Here is a 21,593-nt window from a genome sequence, read left to right as displayed (position 1 = left end):
ATTCTGCAAACAGGAGGAGGAAGTGTAGGAAGTAGAAAGCGCTTTCTCTGTTTTTCTTCTGAGGTTGCAAAGCTAGATGGTTGAGTTGGTTGGAATCTTGGCTCTGGTCCCAAGAAAACTGGGTTTAGTATTCACAGAACAGGTGTCTCTCTTAGGAGTTGAGCATCTCTTATAGACAATATCCTAATCAGCAGCAGCCTTATCAAATCTTAATTAAGCATGTAATCCTTATATAAGTCTTATATAAATAGAATTGCACAGCCAGGCTCCCCGCCCCTAGGAGCCCAAGACACACCCGATGATAAGACCACACAGCGCCTGGTCCTGAGAATATGGAGTCACTGAGTTAGCAGGCCCCAACCACACAGAGGATCATGAACAGTGGCTTGTGTTTGGGGCTGAGTCAGGCAGCAGACTTGGGCAGCACCACCAAGGCTGGAGGGGTGGGAACAGCCATCAGATCCTTCTGACCAACCTGGGAAGGCCTTGTGGAAGAGGTGGGATTTCATCAAGTTTCTAAGAAAGGGGGAAGAGATTCCCAGGGAAATCTCTAAGACCATGGATTTAAGGGGGGGCCATAGCAGTGGGTTAAGGGGGCGAGTTGTTGATTTAAATACTCTGACACCACTAGGGACAGCATGCAGGTACAGCAAGCTTGGTGAGCTCTGTCTCCCACCAGCTAGTGACAATGCCAACCTCAGGACCCAGGGGTCTTGTCTCCTAGTCCTATGCCCAAATGCCTACATGGAACCTATCACAGAGCCCTGCCTGGAGGATACCCAGGACACCCTGGTCACCCAAGACAGATATATGAGTGAGCTCTGGCCTTGCAACCCTGGAACACACTCAGCTGGACTTGAACTTGCAGAACCCCCCCCCCCTCTTTTGTAGGCAGGGAAAGGGAATGTTCTGAAAACTTGGTGGGATTCAGGGGATCACTAAAGCAGGCTCCTAGTTTTCTGAGCTAAAACAAGGTAGAAAGGGGACCCAAGAATGGGTGGAGGGCTCCCAGGAAGGATGGAAGCTCTTAAAATGGGATCAGCAGGCTGGGCAAGCCCAGCCCTATGGCCCACCTCTCCCTTGTCCCCTCTGCAGCACTACAACCAGTCAGAGGAGATGAACCACATCTCAGACATCCTCAACGTGGCCTTCACCATCATCTTCACCCTGGAGATGGTCCTCAAGCTCATGGCATTCAAGGCCAGGGTGAGCGCCTGCCCTGTGGCCAGTCTGGGTGGGCTTCCCGTGGAGCACCCTCCCCGTCTCCTCACTGCTGAAGCCCCTTGGTCCAGCACTTCTGCTCCCCGCCTGCTCACGGCTTTGCCCACAGCCACTGTCAGGTACAGGCCACGGGAAACTCCAGGCCACCAGAAGCGACAGATGACACAATAGGTGCCCATTTCTGCCCCATCGTTGAGCCTGTCTTAAATTCCTCACCTTCGCTTCAGCTTCTGAAGCACAGGCCCAGGGCCGCGGGGCATCTTGCCCTGGTTCTTTGGTTCTGGAGTCCACTCCCACAGCAAGCAGCCTAGCCCAGTCAGGCCACCCACTGATGGTTCTGGTTTCCCAAACCTGCCAGGACTTTAAGAGGGGCTCAGGGATGTAAGAGTTCCCCATCTGGATCAGGACCCCAAGTCCTTAGTCCCCAACAACTCTCCCAACCACTTGACACTCTAGGAGAAGAGACTAAAGTGCCAAGAGGAGAAGGGTGTTGGCTGGCTTGGCCCACGCAGCCCCAGAGGGAAGCAGCACCGTGGACATTGCACCTTGGTCCATTCCAGAAGATCTCACTGGACCACTGCCCTGTGCAGGCCACCAGAGTCCCCTCTTCACAAAACTTACCCTTGTTTTCCCGTCTCTCATTCCCAGGGCTATTTTGGAGACCCCTGGAATGTGTTTGACTTCCTGATCGTCATCGGCAGCATCATTGATGTCATCCTTAGTGAAATCGATGTGAGTATCAGCCCGGCAGAGCCATGACTGGGGTGGGGCTGAAAACACTTGTTCAGACTACAGATAATTGTGGGGTACCCATTGTGTGAGCAGCCCAGCACCCTAGGGTTACAGGAAAGCCGAGGCCATCTCTGGGTGGGTGGTCAGGAAAGGCACTCCACCTGGAGGAGGTGGCCACTGGAGAGGGGACAAACTCCAAGGCAGGGCTTTTGCAGGAAGAGCACAGCCTGGGCCATGCAGAGAAGGTTCGGGCTTTGGCAGGAGCATATGAACATGCAGGGGGTGGGGGCCGGTAAGGCTGGAATAGGGGCATTGAACTTTACATAGCTGGCAGTGGGATGTCACCAAAGGTTTCTGAACAGGGTGGTGGATTTTAAAACTAAGCTGAGGGTCAGATACTGCTCTTGGTGCTAGAGATACGGCAGTGAGCAAAACTGTGGGGGTAACAGACAGTAAATAGGTCTATCACGTGACAGGTTACAGAACGGAAAATGTAGGCAGTTAAGGATGCGGAGTGGGAGGGAAAGGGAGGATGATATCAAGAAGACATTGGAGCCAGGTGCAGTGGTGCAAGCCTGTAATCCCAGCAATTCAAGAGGCTGAGGCAAGATTGCAAGTTCAAGGCCAGCCTCAGCAACTTAGAGAGATCCTGTCTCAAAATTTTTAAAATGAATAAATAAAATGGGCTGAGGATGAAGCTCAGTGGTAGGAATCCTTGGTATTAAAAAAAAAAATTGTTTAAATGACATTGAGATCAGACCTGAATAAAGCAAGGCGTGAGTCAGGCAGGTATGAGAAACAGAGTGCTGAAGAGAGCAAGAAGAGTGTGTGCAAAGGGCTATAGCCAGAGCATGTTTGCTGAGTTAGGAAGAGCAGGAGGCCCTTGTGGCTGGAATGGAGAAGGTTGGGGAAGATGAGAGAAGACAGGGGTCAGATCATGGTTATGTCCTTACTTTGAGAAAGACAAAGAGCCCTTTGGAGGGTTTAAGCATGTTCAGACTTTAGTTCTTAAAGGATCATTCTAGCTTCTGGGTTGAGCAGACACCAGGCTGAACCAAGAAGAGCGGTCAGAAATTTACTGCAGACCTGCAGATAAGGGGATGGTGGCTGGGGTGCTGGCCGTGGAGGTGCTGAGCAGTAGCCAGCTCTGGATCTATTTTGAAAACTTAGCTGGCAGGAAGGTGAATGACCTAGGAACTGGACCAAGAGACTCAGCATGCAAGAATGAGGCCCTAGAGGAGAAAGGGAAACAGCAGCAGAATCTGTGTTGAGGGGTAGGACTGCAGGTCAGGGAGGGGTTTCAGCCAGAGAGGTCCCCTACAAGGACTTCGAAGTGGAGCCCTCTGGTGGCCTTGCTACAGAGTGAAGAAGGGGAGAAGACACTGGGAGGAGGAGATCCAAGACTTAGTGACTAAAATCAATACAGCTGCCCTCTGGGTAGGTACCCAGTGATCCCAGGCCAGGCAGGGGGCAGCGCAAGAGCAGGAGGGAAAGGGGGCAAGAGCAGGTGGAGAAGGGAATTCATCTTTCTAAGCTAGAAAGGGTGGGATTCTACACTAAGAGTGGCTGATTTGATCATCAGGGACCCCAGTGAGAGAGGAGCTCATCCATATGTAAGGCCTCTTTCTGAGCCTCCCACTGCTCAGTGAAAAGCACATTAGGTTGTGCCAGCCACGGGGAAGCCTGTCTCTGAGTGGGGGTAAGGTGGGGAGGATCAGCCTGGGAGATGCCTGGGTGGGCTGGGCAGGGATGGGGTGGGAATGGGGGGCTGCAACTGAGGAAGTCTGAGTCTGTGCGGAAGGAGCCCTGGACCAAGGCTGGAAAACTGAGCCCTGGCAGGCAGCTGCAGTTTCTGGGGACTTGGCTGCCACACCGACTGTCTGCTGTGCAGGGCTGGGGGTGGGCACTGGGAACCCTGTTCAGCCCCATGCACAGAACAGACAGGGAAGACAGAGCTCCATCTGCTCAGGGCTGGTGAGGGGCGGGGTAGGCTGGGGGCAAAACCAGTGAGTGTGTGTGTGTGGGGTGGGGTGTGTGGGTGTGTGTTGTGTATTTCCATCCATGCTCAACATTTGCTGGAAAAACAGCATCCCCAAAGTCCCTGTGGTTAAAAGCAGCACTAGTCACCAGCACAGTCAGAGGAGACAATTCTACACAATCAATATAACGACCCCAAGTTAAAAATAACTACTTCCTGAAGACTGAGGCCTGGGTAGGGGTGGATAAAGTCAAATGGTTTTCTTGGTTGTGGAGGACATACACGCGAGGGAAAGGCCTGGAAGCACGTCTCTCACAACAATGATAGAATCGCTCTGTTCAGTTCAATACAGTAGCCACTAGCCACATGTGCCTACTGGTCACTTGAACTGGATAGTGGAGCTGAGGAACTAGGTTTCTAATTTTATTCATATTCCTGTCATTCAATAGCCACACATAGCTAGCCGCCACCCTATGGACATCACAGATCTAGAACACGGTTGTCATCCCCTGGCTACACATGAAAATTACCTAGGGTGCATCCAAACCTCTGACTTCATTGGCCTGGGTGGGGACCCAGAAAAGGCATGGAAAAAAAATTGGGGGTGATTCTGACATGCAGACAGGATTGAGACCTGGGTGGTCTGGGGTAAAGCTGCCCAAGACACTGTGCTCGACTGGCACAACCAGGGCGCTGGGGGTCACCTCCCTGAAGATATGTGGAAGTTCAACAATGACTTCTTCCGGCCAAGAGCTCCAGGACAGGGTTTCTCATGAAATGTGGCCTAAGGGAGAAGCTTGGAGTAAGCAGGAAAAATGTCATCCCCACAAACCCAACCACCAGGTCTTTAAGGGCCTAGCCACCGAGATGTGAGCGTTGGTCCTGGGCCTGGGCCAGGAGCATCCGCTGGGGGGGTCTCAGGCTCCCACAGAGGAGCTTTGCCCCACAGGAAAGTTCCATAAGAGCCACAGCCTGACCTCAGGGCTCTAGGGGCCACTTAGAGTGACGAGCAGGTGTTTTCCAGTGAGCCCTCGGCAGGCATGTCCCCAGCATTACATAACCCAGACGTAGGAAGGACCCGAGCCCTGTCACCTGTGGATGCATCTGAGAGTCCAGAGGGACTGTGGCCAGTCTTCCCTCCCTTCTTGCTCCCGTGGCCCGGCCTGTTCCCTCGTGTTCCCACAGAGCTTCATTTCCACTCCACCGTCCCCTGCCCCTGACTGCAGCCACTCGGGGTCTCACTCCTACCTCTCCGTCTTTTTCTCTCTTTAACTCTCCTGTGTGTCTGTCCTTTCTGACACCTCTCTTCACCTCCCTCCCATGTGTCCCTCCTCTCTCTCCTCTCCTCCCCCTCCCTTCGTCTCTTTTCTCCACAGACTTTCCTGGCCTCCAGCGGGGGACTGTATTGCCTGGGTGGAGGCTGCGGGAACGTTGTAATTCCAGGCTGCATGAGCCCGCCCCGCACGCGGCTCGCCCCGCAGCTCGCATGCTTAGGCTGGCTGCATGGTCGCATGGGGTGCATCCAGCACTCAGGGCCCCCTTACTAAGAGCAGACCCTCTGAGGGTCGGGGTTAGGGAGGAGGCGGGGGCTCTGCGGGAGAATGTGCATGAGACAGTGGCTTCCTTGGAGCCCTGGGAAACCGAGTGAGGGTTCTCTCTGGCACCCTCTGTGCAGATTGGAGTACAGTCCAGAGAGGACTATGCTGGCAAAGGACCTCAGTGATGATTCATTAGGCACAAGGCCTTTGGGGCCACAGGAAGCGGGGCAGGGAGGGGTCTCCCTTCCAGAGTTATCCTTGTGTCTAAGGCTGGCACAAGGGCAGGGGCTAAGAGTAGGGTGGAGATAATAGGGAGTGACCCTGCTGAACTTATGGCCAAGCTTTTGGGAATCTTTGCACTTTAGGACATTAGTGCCAGGGGCCCAGAAGGGCCACCAGGGCACTAAGCTCCGTGGCAGCTTGAGGCAAAGGAGAAATAAACAGAAAGCCCTAGAAGGGCTGACAGTGGGCCTGGCTGCAGCCTCGCCCCAGGGCAGAATCCCTGCTGCTGCTCTTGAGCACTAGCTCACCGCACAGCTTGGCGTCCATGCCCACCCCTTCCCCGAGTCCAACAGCCCAGAGCCATGAGCCCCGGGATGTCCAAAGATAATGGACAGCAGGGGCCATGCGGAGGGTGTGGAACCACTTCCCTACCATGGACATCTCCCCAACACACACTGCACCTCCACCCCACCCTGCCCCTACCACCTGAAGGGGCCGCCCCCAGACTGACCTCTGGGGCTGCTGCCCCGCAGGACCCAGATGAGAGCGCCCGCATCTCCAGCGCCTTCTTCCGCCTGTTCCGGGTCATGAGGCTGATCAAGCTACTGAGTCGGGCAGAGGGAGTGCGCACCCTGCTGTGGACATTCATCAAGTCCTTCCAGGTGCAAAAACCCAGCCCAACTGGACAGGAAACTGCACTTACCTAAGGAGGCCACTGGGGCATCAACCTGAGTCCAGGGTGGAGCTCTGGGGATCCTGGGGTCAGGCAGGACCCAGCAAGCTGCTGATGGGCAGGGTGGCAAGCAGGTGGGTGCAGCCCACGGTTGATGCTGACGCTCCCTCCCTGCCCTGCAGGCCCTGCCTTATGTGGCTCTGCTCATCGTCATGCTCTTCTTCATCTATGCTGTCATTGGCATGCAGGTGAGAGGCAGGTGGGCCCAGGCCACAGAATGGATCTTGACCAAGTTAGAGGGGGCATCCGTGGGCCTCAGGAGGCCTAATCAGCATGCGGGCTGGGCCCTACACCTCCTTGCCTCCTCCACCCCAGTGGTCCAACTGGTCACCTGAGAGGCTGAGAAAAGAGGCTGCACTCCTTAGCCCAGATACCACAGTGTAGGAGCCTGGAGGTGACCCAGGAGAGCCCTCGGCAGGCAGATGGGCAGCAGCGGCCAGATCTCATCTCTAAGACCTTGGCTGGGGCCCTTCCTCAGGAGCCCTCTGCCAGGCCACAACACCCTGGGTCTGCCTGCAGTTGGGAAAAATGGTTCACTCTCCTACTTTTCTTTGGCCTTTTGGGAAGAATGTTACTCAACTGAGAAAATAGTCCAATTTATTTGGCTCCTGACCTGCTGTGGACCAAAGTGAGCAGGGTTCAGGAGAGGTAGGGGTGAAGGCAAGGAGCAGGTCAGGCAGGAAAAGACGTGGGAGATGAGCGGAGGGGACACTTGTATCTAGGTTCCTAAGCTACAGCCCTTTGTGACTTGCAGATGTTTGGGAAGATTGCCATGGTGGATGGGACCCAAATAAACCGGAACAACAACTTCCAGACCTTCCCACAAGCTGTGCTGCTGCTTTTCAGGCAGGAGTCCCCCACCCCCCACCTCACCGACCCTCTGGCCTTGGCTCTGTGCTGACTGCCCTGGGGACAGCATTAGCTCCACACAGCCAAGCACTCAGAAAGGTCCCCTGCCTGGCTTAATGCCCTACTGTCACCGTCTTGAAGGTTTTAATCATTTGTGAACAAGTGGCTTCACACGGTCATGTCTCACTCATGCCTCCAATGAATGGAGGGCTGCATATTCCTCTTTCTCACTCCGCTGGAGGAGATGATGGAGGCCGATGCCTCTCCCAAGAGAGTGGTGAGGCCTCAACGGCCTCTGAGCCTGCCTCGCCTTAGTCAGTGTGCTCACTCTGACTGTTCCCCGTCTAGGGACTTGAACCATGGACCGATTTTGCCCCTCCATCCAAGAAACCTTTTTTCTATATTTGATCTCCGAGTGGTAGCACCCCACGATGGTAGAGCTGAGGGGCTCCCACACAGAGAGAAACCACAGACAGGCTTGCAGGGACGGTGACCTAGGATCTGACCTCCTCACCTCTGTGGCAGCAACCCCCATCTGCTCATCACTCCTGCCCTGGCTGGGCTGGCGGCCCCCTAAGGGACCACGAAAGAGTGCACAGGCTGACAGGAGCCTCTCTCCTCCAGGTGTGCCACAGGTGAGGCTTGGCAGGAGATCCTGCTGGCCTGCAGCTACGGAAAGTTGTGTGACCCAGAGTCGGACTATGCCCCGGGCGAGGAGTACACTTGCGGCACCAACTTCGCCTACTACTACTTCATCAGCTTCTACATGCTCTGCGCCTTCCTGGTGAGACCTGGGGCAGGGCAGGAGGGACGGACTGAGCTGAGGGTGGTGGACCCGCCTTCTTCCTCTCCATCTCTCCAGGGGTCCATCTCCAGGACACTGAGGCTCTGGTTAGAGTGCCCTTTGTTCTGGTCATCTTGGGGGTGGTTTTGTTTTGAGAGCACTTTTTCCTGCTCTAGAGGGATTATAAGTTTTTACTACACACATAAACATGCATGCATATAGACACACATTTAGTAAGCATAAGGAATTTAATGAGGTCATACCCTCCATAGGTAGGGACTTCCTCTAAAGATATTTATGCCTAATTATTCCTTGGAAGAAAAAGTTATTGTCCAATTATGAGAAGGCTGAGAATCTGGAAACAGGATCCCACAGGAAGTCAGTTGGCATTAGAAAAAGTATGAAGTCACTTTGAGACTGCAGGGTTGCTGTCTGTCCATGTGAAGCCATCATGGGGACCTTGTTCCTCTATTCCTTTTTCTTTCCTGCATTCCCTCAAAACTATTATTTGAGCATCTGATGTGTGTCAGGCACTGGGCCAGGTACAGGAGATAGAAACTTGAATGAGACCCAGTCTTGGCCTTGATGGAACTCACAGGGACAAAGGAGTTCAAGTACCTTGTGATTCAAAGGGACTCCCCCCAACTCTGGACAGAAAAGGCAGAGGCAGCAAGAAGGCCACAGGTTAGGGTGCAGAAGAGGGCAAAGTGCCTCGCAGGTACAGATGGCAGGCTGAGATGGGATAGCTCCCAGAGGCACTCGGGTTGGGTTTTAAAAAAACAGGCACTGGCACCCTAACACAGCACCTGCCTGTGTAAGAGAAGAGATAGACACCGCCTTGTGTGTGAAATGTGGGACTAGGGCCATAGGGAGGGAGAGCCCGCAGCCCCCCACCCAGGGATGCCTCCCACCTCCGCCTGTGCCCGCATCTCCTGCCTTTCCGGTTGCGAGCCCTTGGTCCTCCTCTTGCAGATCATCAACCTCTTTGTGGCTGTCATCATGGACAACTTTGACTACCTCACACGAGACTGGTCCATCCTGGGCCCTCATCACCTGGATGAGTTCAAGGCCATTTGGGCGGAGTATGACCCGGAAGCCAAGTGAGTCCAATCCATAGGCTCTGTGCTGGGCACTCCCTAAACTGTCCGTCCTCCATCCGAGACCCTGTGTCCCCTAAGGACTCACTCTCTGTTCATTTATCCAAGGTCCCAGCCCAGAGAATCAGAGTGTCTCGGGGTTGGAAGGGGTCCCACAAGCTCCCATGTGAAAAGACCCTTGACTTTCTTGGGAAAAGGTCATCCAGCCTCTGAATGGACATTCTTAGGAGTGGGGAACTCAACATCTCACCAGACACCCTAGTCCTGGCTACTCAAAATGACCATCCACACCTGTGTTTGGTTAAAATGCAAACCCTGCCCAGATTGCCTGAATCAGAATCCTCATTTCTGTTGACCTGATCCTCAGGGGATTTGTATGCCCATTAAAGCTTGGGAAGTGCCACTTTCTTACATTCCTTTTAAGAAAGGTAATAAACTCGCATTTATTGGATGTTTCCCAGGTTTCAGGCACTATACTAAACACTCTATGTATTATCTTATTTAATTCCTACATCCTATAACATGGGTTTTCTGATCATCTTAATCTCACAAATAAAGAAACTGAAGCTCAAAGAGATTAAGTTGCCCTGGCTCATGCAGTTGTTAAGAAATGGCCCCACAATTCCAGGGAGGTCTGCCTGGTGTCCTTAGCCACTGTGCTTTAAACTGCTTACATCAGGGAAACCAAAACCTCCCTGCCTCTACCAGCCATCCACAAGTCCTAACTCAGCCCTCTGGAGACAGGCAGAAAATGGTCAACTTCCAACCCAGGCAGGACCAGAGAAAGAAGGAAGTCAATAGCATCCTCAAAAATGAGATTTTTTTCAAGGCAACACACATCTGCTGCCTTGGTCATTCCCGGCTGCTGTGCTTTATGCCCTTTCTGAGATTCATGGTCACGATGAAAATATGGTTTCCAGCTCTGGGGACCAGTCTGCACCTCCTTTGCCATATACTCTACTTCTGATAATATAGCCCAAGAGCTCCTCACATCTTGACCAAAGCCTAACAAGGTCTTAGTATACATCCAGCCTCCAGGCCTGGGGATCCCCTCTCCAAGAGAATCCCCTCAAAAAGAGATCCTCTGTCTTCCCAAAATAAAGCCTCCATTCCTGGTACTGGGCAACAGTGAATCCCAACAGGGTCTCTTCCTTTAAAAGGGTCCTAGGCTCCTACTTCCTAAAGTTGGAAATTAAGGAAGTGCCCCATGCTCCCTTCCCTTTGCTCTCTGAGCAGGGGAGGTCCTAGTGGGGCTATGTGGTTTACAGATCTGTGTCCTCCTGCAGGGGGAGAATCAAACATCTGGATGTGGTGACCCTGCTGAGAAGGATCCAGCCCCCACTGGGCTTTGGGAAGTTCTGTCCACACCGGGTAGCATGTAAGGTAACCAGAGCTGCCAGAGAGGGGCGGTTCCAGGAGAAACGGAGCAGGTGATACAGGGCAGGGAAACTGAGGCCCTGAGGGAGTCATTTTAGATGAGCACTTTCCTGTTTAGATTTCCAACACTATAACAAATACCTAAAGCTAGGTACCGTGGCACATGCCTGTCATCTCAGTGGTTCAGGAGGCTGAGGCAGGAGGATGGCCAGTTCAAAGCCAGACTCAGCAACTTAGTGAGGCCCTAAGCAACTCAGTAAGACCCTGTCTCTAAATAAAATCCAGAAAAAGGGCTGAGGATGTGGCTTAGTGGTTAAGTGCCCCTGGGTTCAATCCCTGGTACCAAAAAAAAAAAAGAAAACAGAGGTAATCACATTATGAATAAAAAAGGTTTATTTTGGCTCACAGTTTGGGGTATTCCAAAATGATAGGGCAGACCCTTTGCTTTTAGGTCTCGGGTATGTGGGGAGTACCACATGGCATGGTGGGAGCTTGAGGCAGAGGAAAACTGCTCATTCCATGAGCAGGACCCAAAAAAGAGGAAGAGACTAGGATCAGCCCACACCCCGTCTCGTGTCCCATCCCCTCTGGGCCCACAGATTGGGTGAGCATGACCTCTGATCCCAATTCAATAACAAACCACTGCCTCTGCTTGCACAGCGGCTGGTGGGCATGAACATGCCCCTGAACAGCGATGGCACGGTCACTTTCAACGCCACACTCTTTGCCCTGGTGCGCACGGCCCTCAAGATCAAGACGGAAGGTGAGGGCCTTCAGCGGGCACCGATTCTGCCAGATTCTCAGTGCTCAAGACTGGAATCAAGAGCCATGGGGAGAAGCAGAGGGAGCCCAGACAGTGGTCACCAAGTCCTCCTGCCCCTCAGGGCTCAGAGAGAGCCTGGAGTACTCTGCAGGGCAAGTTTACCAAGGATCTGCTCCCAGACTCCTCGGCTGTGTCTCTGGGCTAGAGAAGTGCCAGGGCTAGCAGGGGCTGGGGCACCTGAGGTCAGCTCTGGACAGGGGCAGAGGAGGGACTCAGCTGGTTGGGAGAGTGACAGGAGTCCACACTCAACTCCACGAGACCTGGAGGTCCTCACTCACCTAGCAGAGGGACATACATGGTGGCAGGGAAGGAATAAAGTGTGGGGGGAGAGGGAGGGGGGTTGTTCCTGAGCCCTTGCTCAGGGTTCTGGCTGCATCAGGGCCACCCCTGCATTGAAAAAGTCTGAGGCAGCCACAGGGCAGGTTCCTTGAGAGAACAAAAAGAAGGGGAGGAGTCAGAGGGGAGCAATTTGGAGTTACAGGAGGGGCGGGGAATTGAAGTCTGGGGAGGAGAGCAGGGGTGACGGCCTTATGACACTAAGCACTCTGGGCACTGGAAGCCAAGGCCTCCGAGGAGCAAACATGTCACCCAAGGGTTGGATGCCCCATTGCCAGCCTCCAGCACAGCAGCTGCCACAAAAGAAAGCTTTGCCAGGGTTGGCTGAGTGAATGAGGGGCACTCAGAGGGGCTCAGTGAGTATAAGGTGGCTTTATCACAGGCAGTCAGCCTGGCCTGGATGGCTTTGGGGCCACTCCTGCCTTTGCCTTGCCCCAGGTAACTTTGAACAGGCCAACGAGGAGCTGAGGGCCATCATCAAGAAGATCTGGAAGAGAACCAGCATGAAGCTCCTGGACCAGGTCATCCCTCCAATAGGAGGTGGGTTACTGTAGGAGACCAGAGTCCAGAGGCAGAAAGGGTAATGAGCTTCTCTGAGAAGTCCCCTGAGAATCTGAGAATGGCCCAGACCTCAATAAATACCCTTGATAGACTCCCATGAGCATCTAGCAAGGCAGCCACCAGTATCAAGGTGCAGAGTGCCCGTCGACCAAGGCAGCAAGACAAGGAGGACCTGGGTGCTGGACCTGGCTGCACCTGGCTCCCACTCTGTGCCAGATTCCCACCAACCTTCGGGACATCCTTTGTTGGCCCCTCTGCAGATGATGAGGTGACAGTGGGGAAGTTCTATGCCACATTCCTCATCCAGGAACACTTCCGGAAGTTCATAAAACGCCAGGAAGAATATTATGGATATCGGCCTAAGAAGGACACCGTACAGATCCAGGTAAGTCCAACCCAGGCAAGTTCCAAGGGACTCCTGCCAGGGCTCCAGTTCCCTCTGGAATTTAGTCTGGGGATGGAGGAGTGAGGAAGTGAGATGATGATTCTGGATGGTCCTCCATGAGTCACGTATCAACTTCAGGAGAACCAGGAGCTCTTCACCTCTGGATGGTGGGACAGAAGAAAACAGGATTTGTTCAGAGGAGAGATGAGTTAGACAAGAGCAATAGTCTCCAAAGAAAGCAGATTCCCCCAGGGTACTTAAAATGCCATGAAAAAGAAAGCTTTAGAACTTTGTTTTATCTTATGTGGGTTTTGTTTCTATTTTTTGTGTTCATTGTAATGCACATAATTTGTAAAATCAAAAATGTGCATGCATTTGTGCTGTATGCGCAGAACATTATTTCAATTGCTGTTTCTATTCTAAAATAATCTCACACTTTTAAAAGTTTGCAAGTACAATACAAAACCTTTTTTTCTGAACTGTTGAGTAACACTAACATAATGTTCCCTCAACCCTTGATGTTCCATGATGTACACATGAAAAAGTGTATTCCTGCACACATGAGTCTTCTCCTACATAACCACAATGCAACCATCGAAATTAGGAAAATGGGGGCTGGGGTTGTAGCTCAGTGGTAGAGCACTTGCCTAGCACGTGTGAGGCACTGGGTTCAATCCTCAGAACCACATAAAAGTAAATAAATAAAATGAAGATATTGTGTCCATTTACAACTAAAAATATATATATGAAAAAAGAAATCAGAAAAATAATGTTGATATGTTACTGCCATCTACTCCTCAGACCTCATTTGGGTTTCACCAGTTGTCCCAATAATGTCCTTTTTAACAAAAGGAGCCAATCACACATTGTATTTAGTTTCCATCTCTCCTTAGTCTCTTCCATCTGGAACATTCCTTGTCTTTCCTTGACATGACCTTGACACTTCTGAGGATGAGAGGCCATGATGTCCCTCAGGTTGGGTTTGTCTGATGTGTCCTTATATCAGGTATAAGATATGCATCTTGTCGGTTACAGAAATGTTACTGTGTCCTCATTGCAAACTATCAGGTGACACCAATTTTGATTTGTCCCTTTGTGGGTGATATGAACTTTGATCAATTTTAGATACATAGATAGATAGATAAATGTATAGAAATGTAGACATATAGATATGATGATATATTAAATTTTCCTATCTGTATGTCTGTGTCTCCTATACGGTCCTGAACTATATTCTGTCTATCCCATCAAATTGACACCTTTCTGAAGGTGAGGATTCTCTTCTCCTTCTGGACTCAGTACTCTGTTAATTTCTTTTTGGTGTGCACACATGTACACACACACACACATGCACATAAGTGAAAAGATTGCTCAACCCAGAGGCCTGGGGCAGACACAAAATCTCCACCCATGGAATTAAGACCAGACTCTTTGGTAACTATTAGAGTGTGGACGATCACTGCCACCGGAGAAGGGTCTGGGAGCTTCACAGCCCTGTGATCTTGAATGAGACAGGAGGGAGAACAGGCTTCAGGAGACCCCCAGGTGCATGGATTAGAAATGAGTGGGGGAAGCAGTTCTAGTCTCTGCTCCTGGTCTAGAAGGTTCTCCAGTCACTTCTCCATCCTCAGGCTGGATTGAGGACCATAGAGGAAGAAGCAGCCCCTGAGATCCACCGCACCATCTCAGGGGACCTGACAGCTGAGGAGGAGCTGGAGAGAGCTATGGCGGAGGCTGCAATGGAGGAAGGAATATTCCGGGTGAGTGAGGGTCATGACCACCCTTCGTGGTCTAGACACAGTGAGCAGTAACAGAGAGAATGGCCAGGAGTCCAGCCACACAGGAGGTGGACATGAGAGCTGATGGAACAAGGTGTTAAGCATAACACACCCTTTCCCACCTTCCCTGCAAACCCTCATCAATATTCCATGTTATGCCAGTCCTCTGTCCAGTTTTCTTCTAACACTTTCAAGGTGGAAGATTCTTTATGACCACCTTGTTAAACCCTCTCAGGTTACTGATGAGGAAATGATGGTGTGAGATGTGCAAAACTTAACTTCAAGGGGGCTAGAACCCAGCTCTGCAGACTCCCAATTCAGGGTTCTCTCCACCACACCACATTTCCCTATCCATGTGTCGGTGTATCCTGTACATGTCCTGAGCTATGTCCTGTCTGTCTCATCACATTGAGCCCTTTCTGAGGGTGGGATTCTCTTTGCCTGGTCTCACTGCTCAGGCCATTTCCCTCTGGCCTCATGGGATTTGTCTCCAATCCATAACTTGTTTCCAGCACCATCATCCTGGGTGACAGCCCCCAGTCCCCTTCCAACCCTCATCCCTCGGTCACTGATCTCTGTCCCTCTGTCTCTTCACTCCTCTCCTTGCCTCTAGAGGACTGGAGGCCTGTTTGGCCAAGTGGACAACTTCCTGGAAAGGACCAACTCCCTGCCCCCCGTCATGGCCAACCAAAGACCCCTCCAATTTTCTGAGATAGAGATGGAGGAGCTGGAGTCCCCTGTCTTCTTGGAGGACTTCCCTCATGATCCAAGAACCAACCCACTTGCTCGTGCCAATACCAACAATGCCAATGCTAATGTTGCCCATGGCAACAGTGACCGTAGCAACAGCTCTGTGTTTTCCAGGTAATGGAAGCAACTGGATACCAGGATAGGACTGAGGAGACAGGGTTAGCAGGTTGCAGGCTAGATGGGAAGAGGGAGCCCTGAGATTTATGGTGCATCCTTTGCTTGCCTTTATGCCCTTGGGGATCCTCTGCACCTTAATGCAAGGGACAGGTTTAGGGTGCAGAGATGCCTGTGACCAGCAGGGGGCAGTTTCATGTCAGCATTGGCCCAGACGCTGAGGGGACCTTTGGTTTCATCCTCTGCAGCAGGTCTTAGAGCTGAGATATATTATAGCGCATATTACAGGTTAGAAAGAGCGGGCCTACCTCAGCAGCACAGACTACTGTGGGTGATAAGGTTCAATTGTTGGAGTTGGGCTCCACCTCACCAACCCCAGACTAAAGACTAAATATAATCTGTGACTACCTGAGTGTCATGGAAAAAAGGGCAGGATGAGGGAAAAAGCTGATCAGCCAACATGACCCAGGAGCTGGGCTCAAAGCGGAGCTCCCGTTCTAGGCCGAAAGCCAGCAAAGCTTTGGTAGGACAGGGCAGAAGTCATCTGAAGAGCTACTTTCCACAGCCAGGGCTGCCTACACCCCATCCCAGCTGGAGAAGCCCCTTGAGTTCATCCCAGAAGCCTTGAAGGGCACGCCTGACTTTAGACTTTGGTGCAAAGTGGTGTGAAACTAGAGCTGTATCGGACCTGGGCCAGGCTGCTAGGGGACGTGTCATGTGATATGACTCATGTCCTGAGAGTACAGAAGGGATATTGATCACCATGGACTGGAAAGGTCTAGAATAGTTCTCAGTTGCAGCTGCACACTTGAATTATATAAGGAGCTTTCCCAAACCCCCATCATCTGGGAGTGCGACAGTCACTACTATTCCTTAAAGCTCCCAGGGGGTCCTATGTGCAGCCAAGGTCAAGAACCAGGGTCCTAAAGGTTGTGAGGCTGCATGGAATGTGGAGAGCAAAGAGGGGACCACTGAACAGGAGTGGAGGCGGGGAGGCATTGGGCTCACACCCCCAAGTCAGGGATAGCTGTGCAGAGAGGTGAGAGGGTCACTGGAGTCAAGGTCCCTGTGCTATGACGGGTCCAGACCCTGAGTGAAAGGATTTGGGGCCACAGAAGAGCAGAGACGTCCAGAGACAGACCCGGAAGCCTGCTCTGGTTCACTTGGCCTTGTTTCCATTTCAGTGTCCACTATGAAAGGGAATTTCCAGAAGAGACAGAGACACCTGCTGCCAGAGGAGGAACCTTCAGCCAAGCCCGCAAGGCCCTGGGTCAGCCTTCTGCCGACCTGAGAAGCTGAGCCTTCTCCTGAGGAGGCCTGGGGAGCCTCGCTCCTTCCTTGGAGTCTGGCATCCCAGCTGGGAGGGCTGTCTTGGGGCCTGTGGCAGTGGGAACCAGCTGAGAGAAGCTTCTAGGTAGAGGGGGGTGGGGGAGCCTGCATTCTTCCAGGTCTGCCTGAAATTCAGCCAGCGTGGGAGTCTGCCCTCTCCCAGGTCCCATGGAAGGGCAGCTCCCAGACTCACTGTTACCTTGGCTCTTGGGCTCTTTAGCAGGTCATCTTGGAGTCTGACAGTGGGTTTTGGACCACTGTGTGACAGTAGTGACCCCGAGGACACTGCAGATCAGTGACCCTCTTCCCTGACACACACTCCTTCACATGCACAAACACACTGAAGAATGGCTTAGCTAGAGACTTGGCCCGGAGCCCCTCTCCCAAACCCAGAGTAGGGTAAAGAGACCTGGGCAATTCTGCCTGGCCTGGAATTGGCTGGGCCCCAGCATGTGTCCTCCCTCTAAGCCGCCCTCCACAGCTGGCCAAGAGAGTTGGTACGGGGTTGCCTGCCTGAGCCAACAGTCCTCTTGTCCTCGCCTTGCTCACAGGACCTCTCAGCAAGCCCCATGTGGAAAACCTGAAAGGATGGCGGACTTGCCAGACACCTCCTGTCCCCTGCCAGGTAAAGGGGTGGAGAACAGGGAGCAAACTCCATATAGAGACCCTACCTGATGCAGTGCTAGGAGCGAGCTATGACAGGGGAAGGGCCTGGCGCCAGTTTGCCCACCCATAACAGAAAAAAATCAGGTTCCTGGATCTTCTCCTTTCCATGGATCTTGCTTGAGGCCGCTTTGGATGTGCTGGGATTTCACTGCATCTGTGGGTTCCAGCAAACCTGTTGGGGTCTTTGCTTTTGTGCATTTGAAACAGCGCCCCAGGGCAGAGCTTCCCGTTCTAGAAGAAAGGAAGCGCTCCATGCCAGGCTCTCTGCACGCGGAAGCATCTCGCAGCAGGAGCTCCGAGGAGAGCCGTTCCAGGTGCCCAGCTCCAGCCACGGCCCTGCTGATCCAGGAGGTGAGGAGAGGCTGGGACAGAGCAGCTGGCTACATTGGCAGGTGGCCCTGTGACAGCCTGGCATGGAGAGGGGGTAGGGTCAACAGAAGCAGACCCTCCCCCACCAAAGACCACTCCCAGGAAGACCCTGTCTAGGCCCCTCTCCTCCCTGCAGGCTCTGGTTCGAGGGGGCCTGGACTCCTTGGCGGCTGACGCTGGCTTCGTCATGGCGACAGGCCAGGCCCTGGCAGATGCCTGCCAGATGGAACCAGAGGAAGTGGAGGTGGCAGCAACAGAGCTACTGAGAGAACAACAGACCCCAGAGGGCCCGTCTGGTGCCGTGGGAGGCCTGAGCCTCGGGTCTTCCCTGGGCAGCCTTGACCAGCATCAGGGCTCACAGGAGACCCTGATTCCTCCCGGGCTGTGATGGCCGACAAGAATCAGCCTGGGCTTAGAGCTGACATGACCAAGGGGAGGGAGACTGCTGGAGGGAGGAGTATTAGCACCACAGCAGCCTCCCCTCCCTTCAGTGGCTAGACACCTGGCTGAACAAGGGTGGTCAGGAACCATCTCAAAAACTTGGGAGGAAGTAGATGGACAGGACAGGCCCTTCCCTCACCAGCAAGAAGCATGATTGGCTGGAACTTCTAAGGTCATTCTAAAAGTCCTGGCCAGTGCCAGTGTCCATCTGTCACAAGGCCACTCCCATCAGCAGGACATTAAAGTCTCAGGCCTATGACACTGGCACCTGGCCTCTGCTTTTCTCTTTTTCTGGACCCTCTATACTTTTTTCCCCTCCCCAAGAGCCCTCAGGGAACCTGGGCCTAGGAGTCTAGAGGGGCTCTCTGGGTTTTATTCTGCATGAGGCAGAGGCACTGTGTGGAGAGTGGGGTTCTTCAGCCTGGAAGTCTAGGGCTTGCCCCATTGACTAGGGCGGAGCAACCCCAGAGAGGACTGGTGGCCTCAGAAACACTCCTAAGCCCTAGTCACACCATGGCCAACCTTCTTTGGAGCTGTGATAGTGCCTCTTTGGTCAGAGTTCACTGCCAACACCACCCTCCTCTCGTGCCGTTTATGGCCTTGGTTATCACAGATCTGCAGTCTCCATGGCCCCTCTTATCCACCCCATGAGTATGGATGTGATGTGTAACAGCAGTTACTGTTTGCTGAGTGTCTCCCGCGTGCCAGCTACATACAGTCTCACACCAGAGGTCTTCATGTACTGTGTTTACAAAGCACTCTCACACACAATATCCATCTTATCCTCACCAGAACCATGTGATGTAGGTATAGGATCAAGATGAGGAAATGGAGGTACAGAGAGGTGATAGGACATCTCTGAAGTGCACAGCTGGGGAGAGGCAAAGCCGAGACTCTGCACCATGTCCTCAGAATCCCTACAGTGCCCCTCCCCTTCCCTGGATACTCTTTTTTCTTCTGGCCACTCCTACATTAAGCCAGACGGGCAAGCCTGCTCTGTGGCTGTGGCCATGGTAACCAGGTTGGCTTCCCATGCAGCCTCCCTATTACATCCTGCAGCAGGATCCCTACATCTGGGTTCTGCCCCAAGATGCAAGCAGCACAGGACAGGGACATTCACACCCTCAGGGTGCTGTACATCCCTGGTCCCTGCTGGACCCAAAGCTTCCTGGTGCCTGGTCAGAGCAGGTATTCCAACTCATGTTTCTCCTCAAACCTCAATGCCAGTAGCTTGCATTCACAGCAAAAATAGAAGCCACCAGAAGGTCCCTCCTCAGCTCTCTCACCACACTGAGGAACCTATCTCTACCTTCCCCCTGACCCAGTGGAAACCAAGCCAGGTCTCTCCTTCTGCCAAAATACTCCTTCTATCTAGCCATTCTCCCCTCTCTGCCTCTGCTGGCTCCTTCTATCTACGTGGGGCACATTCTAGGTGCTTCTAGCTTAACATGATCCTGTAGCCATCTTGCCTGTGGATTTATGTAAATACTGTGTATCATCTATTTACCTATTTATCCATCAATCGTAAGTCCATTACAGGGAACCAAACTTCCTACCTGGGTGGCATCCTTGCCTGGGTTTCCACTTTCCATTTCTCTGCCCCACGCAGCCTGCATTCCTCCCCACCCTTTCTTCATGAAAACCAATATCACTAACAATCTGTTGCTGATCCAGTGGACTCTTCTCTACTTGACTTCCAGGCAGATTTGATACAATTTATCTTTCCCCACTTCCTGAAATGCCTCCCAAGTCTCAGATCTCCTGAATTTCCTGTTACCTCCCAAGGGCGCTCCCACTTGAAGCTTTCTTGAGCCTTCTTCCTCCACCCCCAGCTCCCAGGTGTGTTCTGTCTGCTTGATTTTTCGCTGCACTCACTAACTCTTGGGGTGATCACATTCATGCTCATATCCTAGTGACACCTATGTGTTGCTGATTCTCAAATCTGTATTTCTGGTCTAAATCTCTCCTAAACTCTATCCAGGTCCCTGATTCCTGCTCCTCCTACAAAATACGATGTTTCTGTGTCCACCATGTCTAAACCCACCTTGTCCCAGTGTCACCTCTTATCCTCTCCTCAAGGCTGCTTCTCCTCTGCTGCTGCTGGGAAACCTACTCCTCATTCTCAGGGAAACCTACTCCTCATTCAAACTGAAGGTCTGGCTGTTATGCCCCATAAACTAATCTCCAAAGTGCTTCTTACACCTGTCTCCACCTCTCTTCACCCCACAGCCACGTCCTGATATGTCCCCCATCACCTCATGTCTTGTCCTTTGCAACAGCTTCTGAACTGGCCTCCCAATCTCTCGCCTCCCTCCCAATCCATCTCTGATCTTTCTAAACAGAGAAATCTATTATTTCCTTACTTCAAACCCAAACAGTGTCCCCAGAGCTCTCAGAATCTCAGGCAAACCCTGGCCTCAGTTCCTAGTCTCACCCAGATTTGCCCCACGTGCGTCTCCTGCTCACCTGGCCAGAGGGAGTTGCTCTCATCTCTGAGCACCAATGTGCTGCTCTCTCTGGAAACTTCCTGAGCCCTGAACCTGATGGACCCCTAATTAAACTTCAGCTTTCCTATTACATCCTGCACAGAGCTTTCCCCCCAAGCTTTCTGTTGTCTGACCCAGAAATTGAGCACATTGCTTTCCCTGTTCCAGCAGGGATTGTAACCTTATTGTACCTGCCTTCTCCCCCAGCCAGATGCTAAGCTCCATGAAACCTGGTGCTATGGCCTCCTTGTTTGCACTTATCCCTCCAGAGATGAGCGTTTTTCAACACTCATTGGTGGCTCAACAGTTACGTGTTGAATAAATGCAGAAAGGAGCTAAGAGGTGTGAACCCTGCCCTCAGCAATCATACTGCCCAGTGCCTCCTGCTCAGTCCTGCACCCTTGGCCACCTTAGCTGTCCGTCTAGGCCAAGGGAAGGCAGGGAGGAAGAACTCTGCTTCTAGAGGGTGACATGCCAGACTCCACATGCAGAGGGAGCACCTAGACTCCTCCTGGTCCCCTCCTCTGCCCCCTCCCCTTCACAACCACTTACACTATCTCCCATTCAATTGACTCATCTACAAGAATAAGATAATGTGCAACTAATGAGATTGTTGCTCCTATGCTGTAGAATTCTATAAAAGGTTATTTTTACTTGCAGCAGGGACTTGAGCAACAAGACCTGTACTATGTCTACCATATATAGATTGCTTGCTAACTCTATGGCAAGCCCTGTGCCAAGTGGTTTGTATGTTAATTTATTTAATCCTCTTAGCAATTAAGAAAGGTATCATCATCCTCATTTTGCAAATATGACCCAGAGAGATAAGTAGCTTGTCTAAGTCCACAGAGCTGGTAAGGGAGCCAAAGTGAGAGTCAGACCCAGGCAGTTTAGCATCAAATGTCCTTAACCTCTGTGCAATTTGTCAAATCTATGCCTTTCCTTCTAGCCTGACTGACAGGTATGTATGTATAAAAGTCTCTGAGAAACTTTCCTATTAGCTCTTCGCCCTTTTGAAAAGTTC

The 21,593-nt window shown here is 52.2% G+C and overlaps 1 protein-coding gene across 1 annotated transcript in view; it reads left to right on the top strand.

Annotated features, from left to right (window-relative positions):
* The window catches only part of Cacna1s (calcium voltage-gated channel subunit alpha1 S), a 63,377-nt gene extending 44,900 nt beyond the window's left edge, over positions 1-18,477 (top strand). Inside the window, exons 27-44 of the mRNA XM_015483810.2 lie at positions 1,096-1,206; positions 1,870-1,953; positions 5,308-5,364; positions 6,225-6,353; positions 6,547-6,612; positions 7,179-7,270; positions 7,898-8,057; positions 9,030-9,157; positions 10,441-10,537; positions 11,192-11,294; positions 12,129-12,230; positions 12,512-12,636; positions 14,268-14,396; positions 15,028-15,278; positions 16,463-16,548; positions 17,159-17,232; positions 17,481-17,624; positions 17,779-18,477. Of these exons, the coding sequence (XP_015339296.1) occupies positions 1,096-1,206; positions 1,870-1,953; positions 5,308-5,364; positions 6,225-6,353; positions 6,547-6,612; positions 7,179-7,270; positions 7,898-8,057; positions 9,030-9,157; positions 10,441-10,537; positions 11,192-11,294; positions 12,129-12,230; positions 12,512-12,636; positions 14,268-14,396; positions 15,028-15,278; positions 16,463-16,548; positions 17,159-17,232; positions 17,481-17,624; positions 17,779-18,030 (2,190 nt within the window). The 3' untranslated portion in view covers positions 18,031-18,477. The remainder of the gene's footprint in view (positions 1-1,095; positions 1,207-1,869; positions 1,954-5,307; positions 5,365-6,224; positions 6,354-6,546; positions 6,613-7,178; positions 7,271-7,897; positions 8,058-9,029; positions 9,158-10,440; positions 10,538-11,191; positions 11,295-12,128; positions 12,231-12,511; positions 12,637-14,267; positions 14,397-15,027; positions 15,279-16,462; positions 16,549-17,158; positions 17,233-17,480; positions 17,625-17,778) is intronic.
* Positions 18,478-21,593: the final 3,116 nt, after the last annotated feature.

Source organism: Marmota marmota, unplaced genomic scaffold, assembly GCF_001458135.2.
Source record: "Marmota marmota marmota unplaced genomic scaffold, marMar, whole genome shotgun sequence".
Lineage (NCBI taxonomy): Eukaryota > Metazoa > Chordata > Mammalia > Rodentia > Sciuridae > Marmota > Marmota marmota.
Note: the sequence above shows the minus strand (reverse complement) of the source record. Positions and strands in the feature narration are given on the sequence as shown.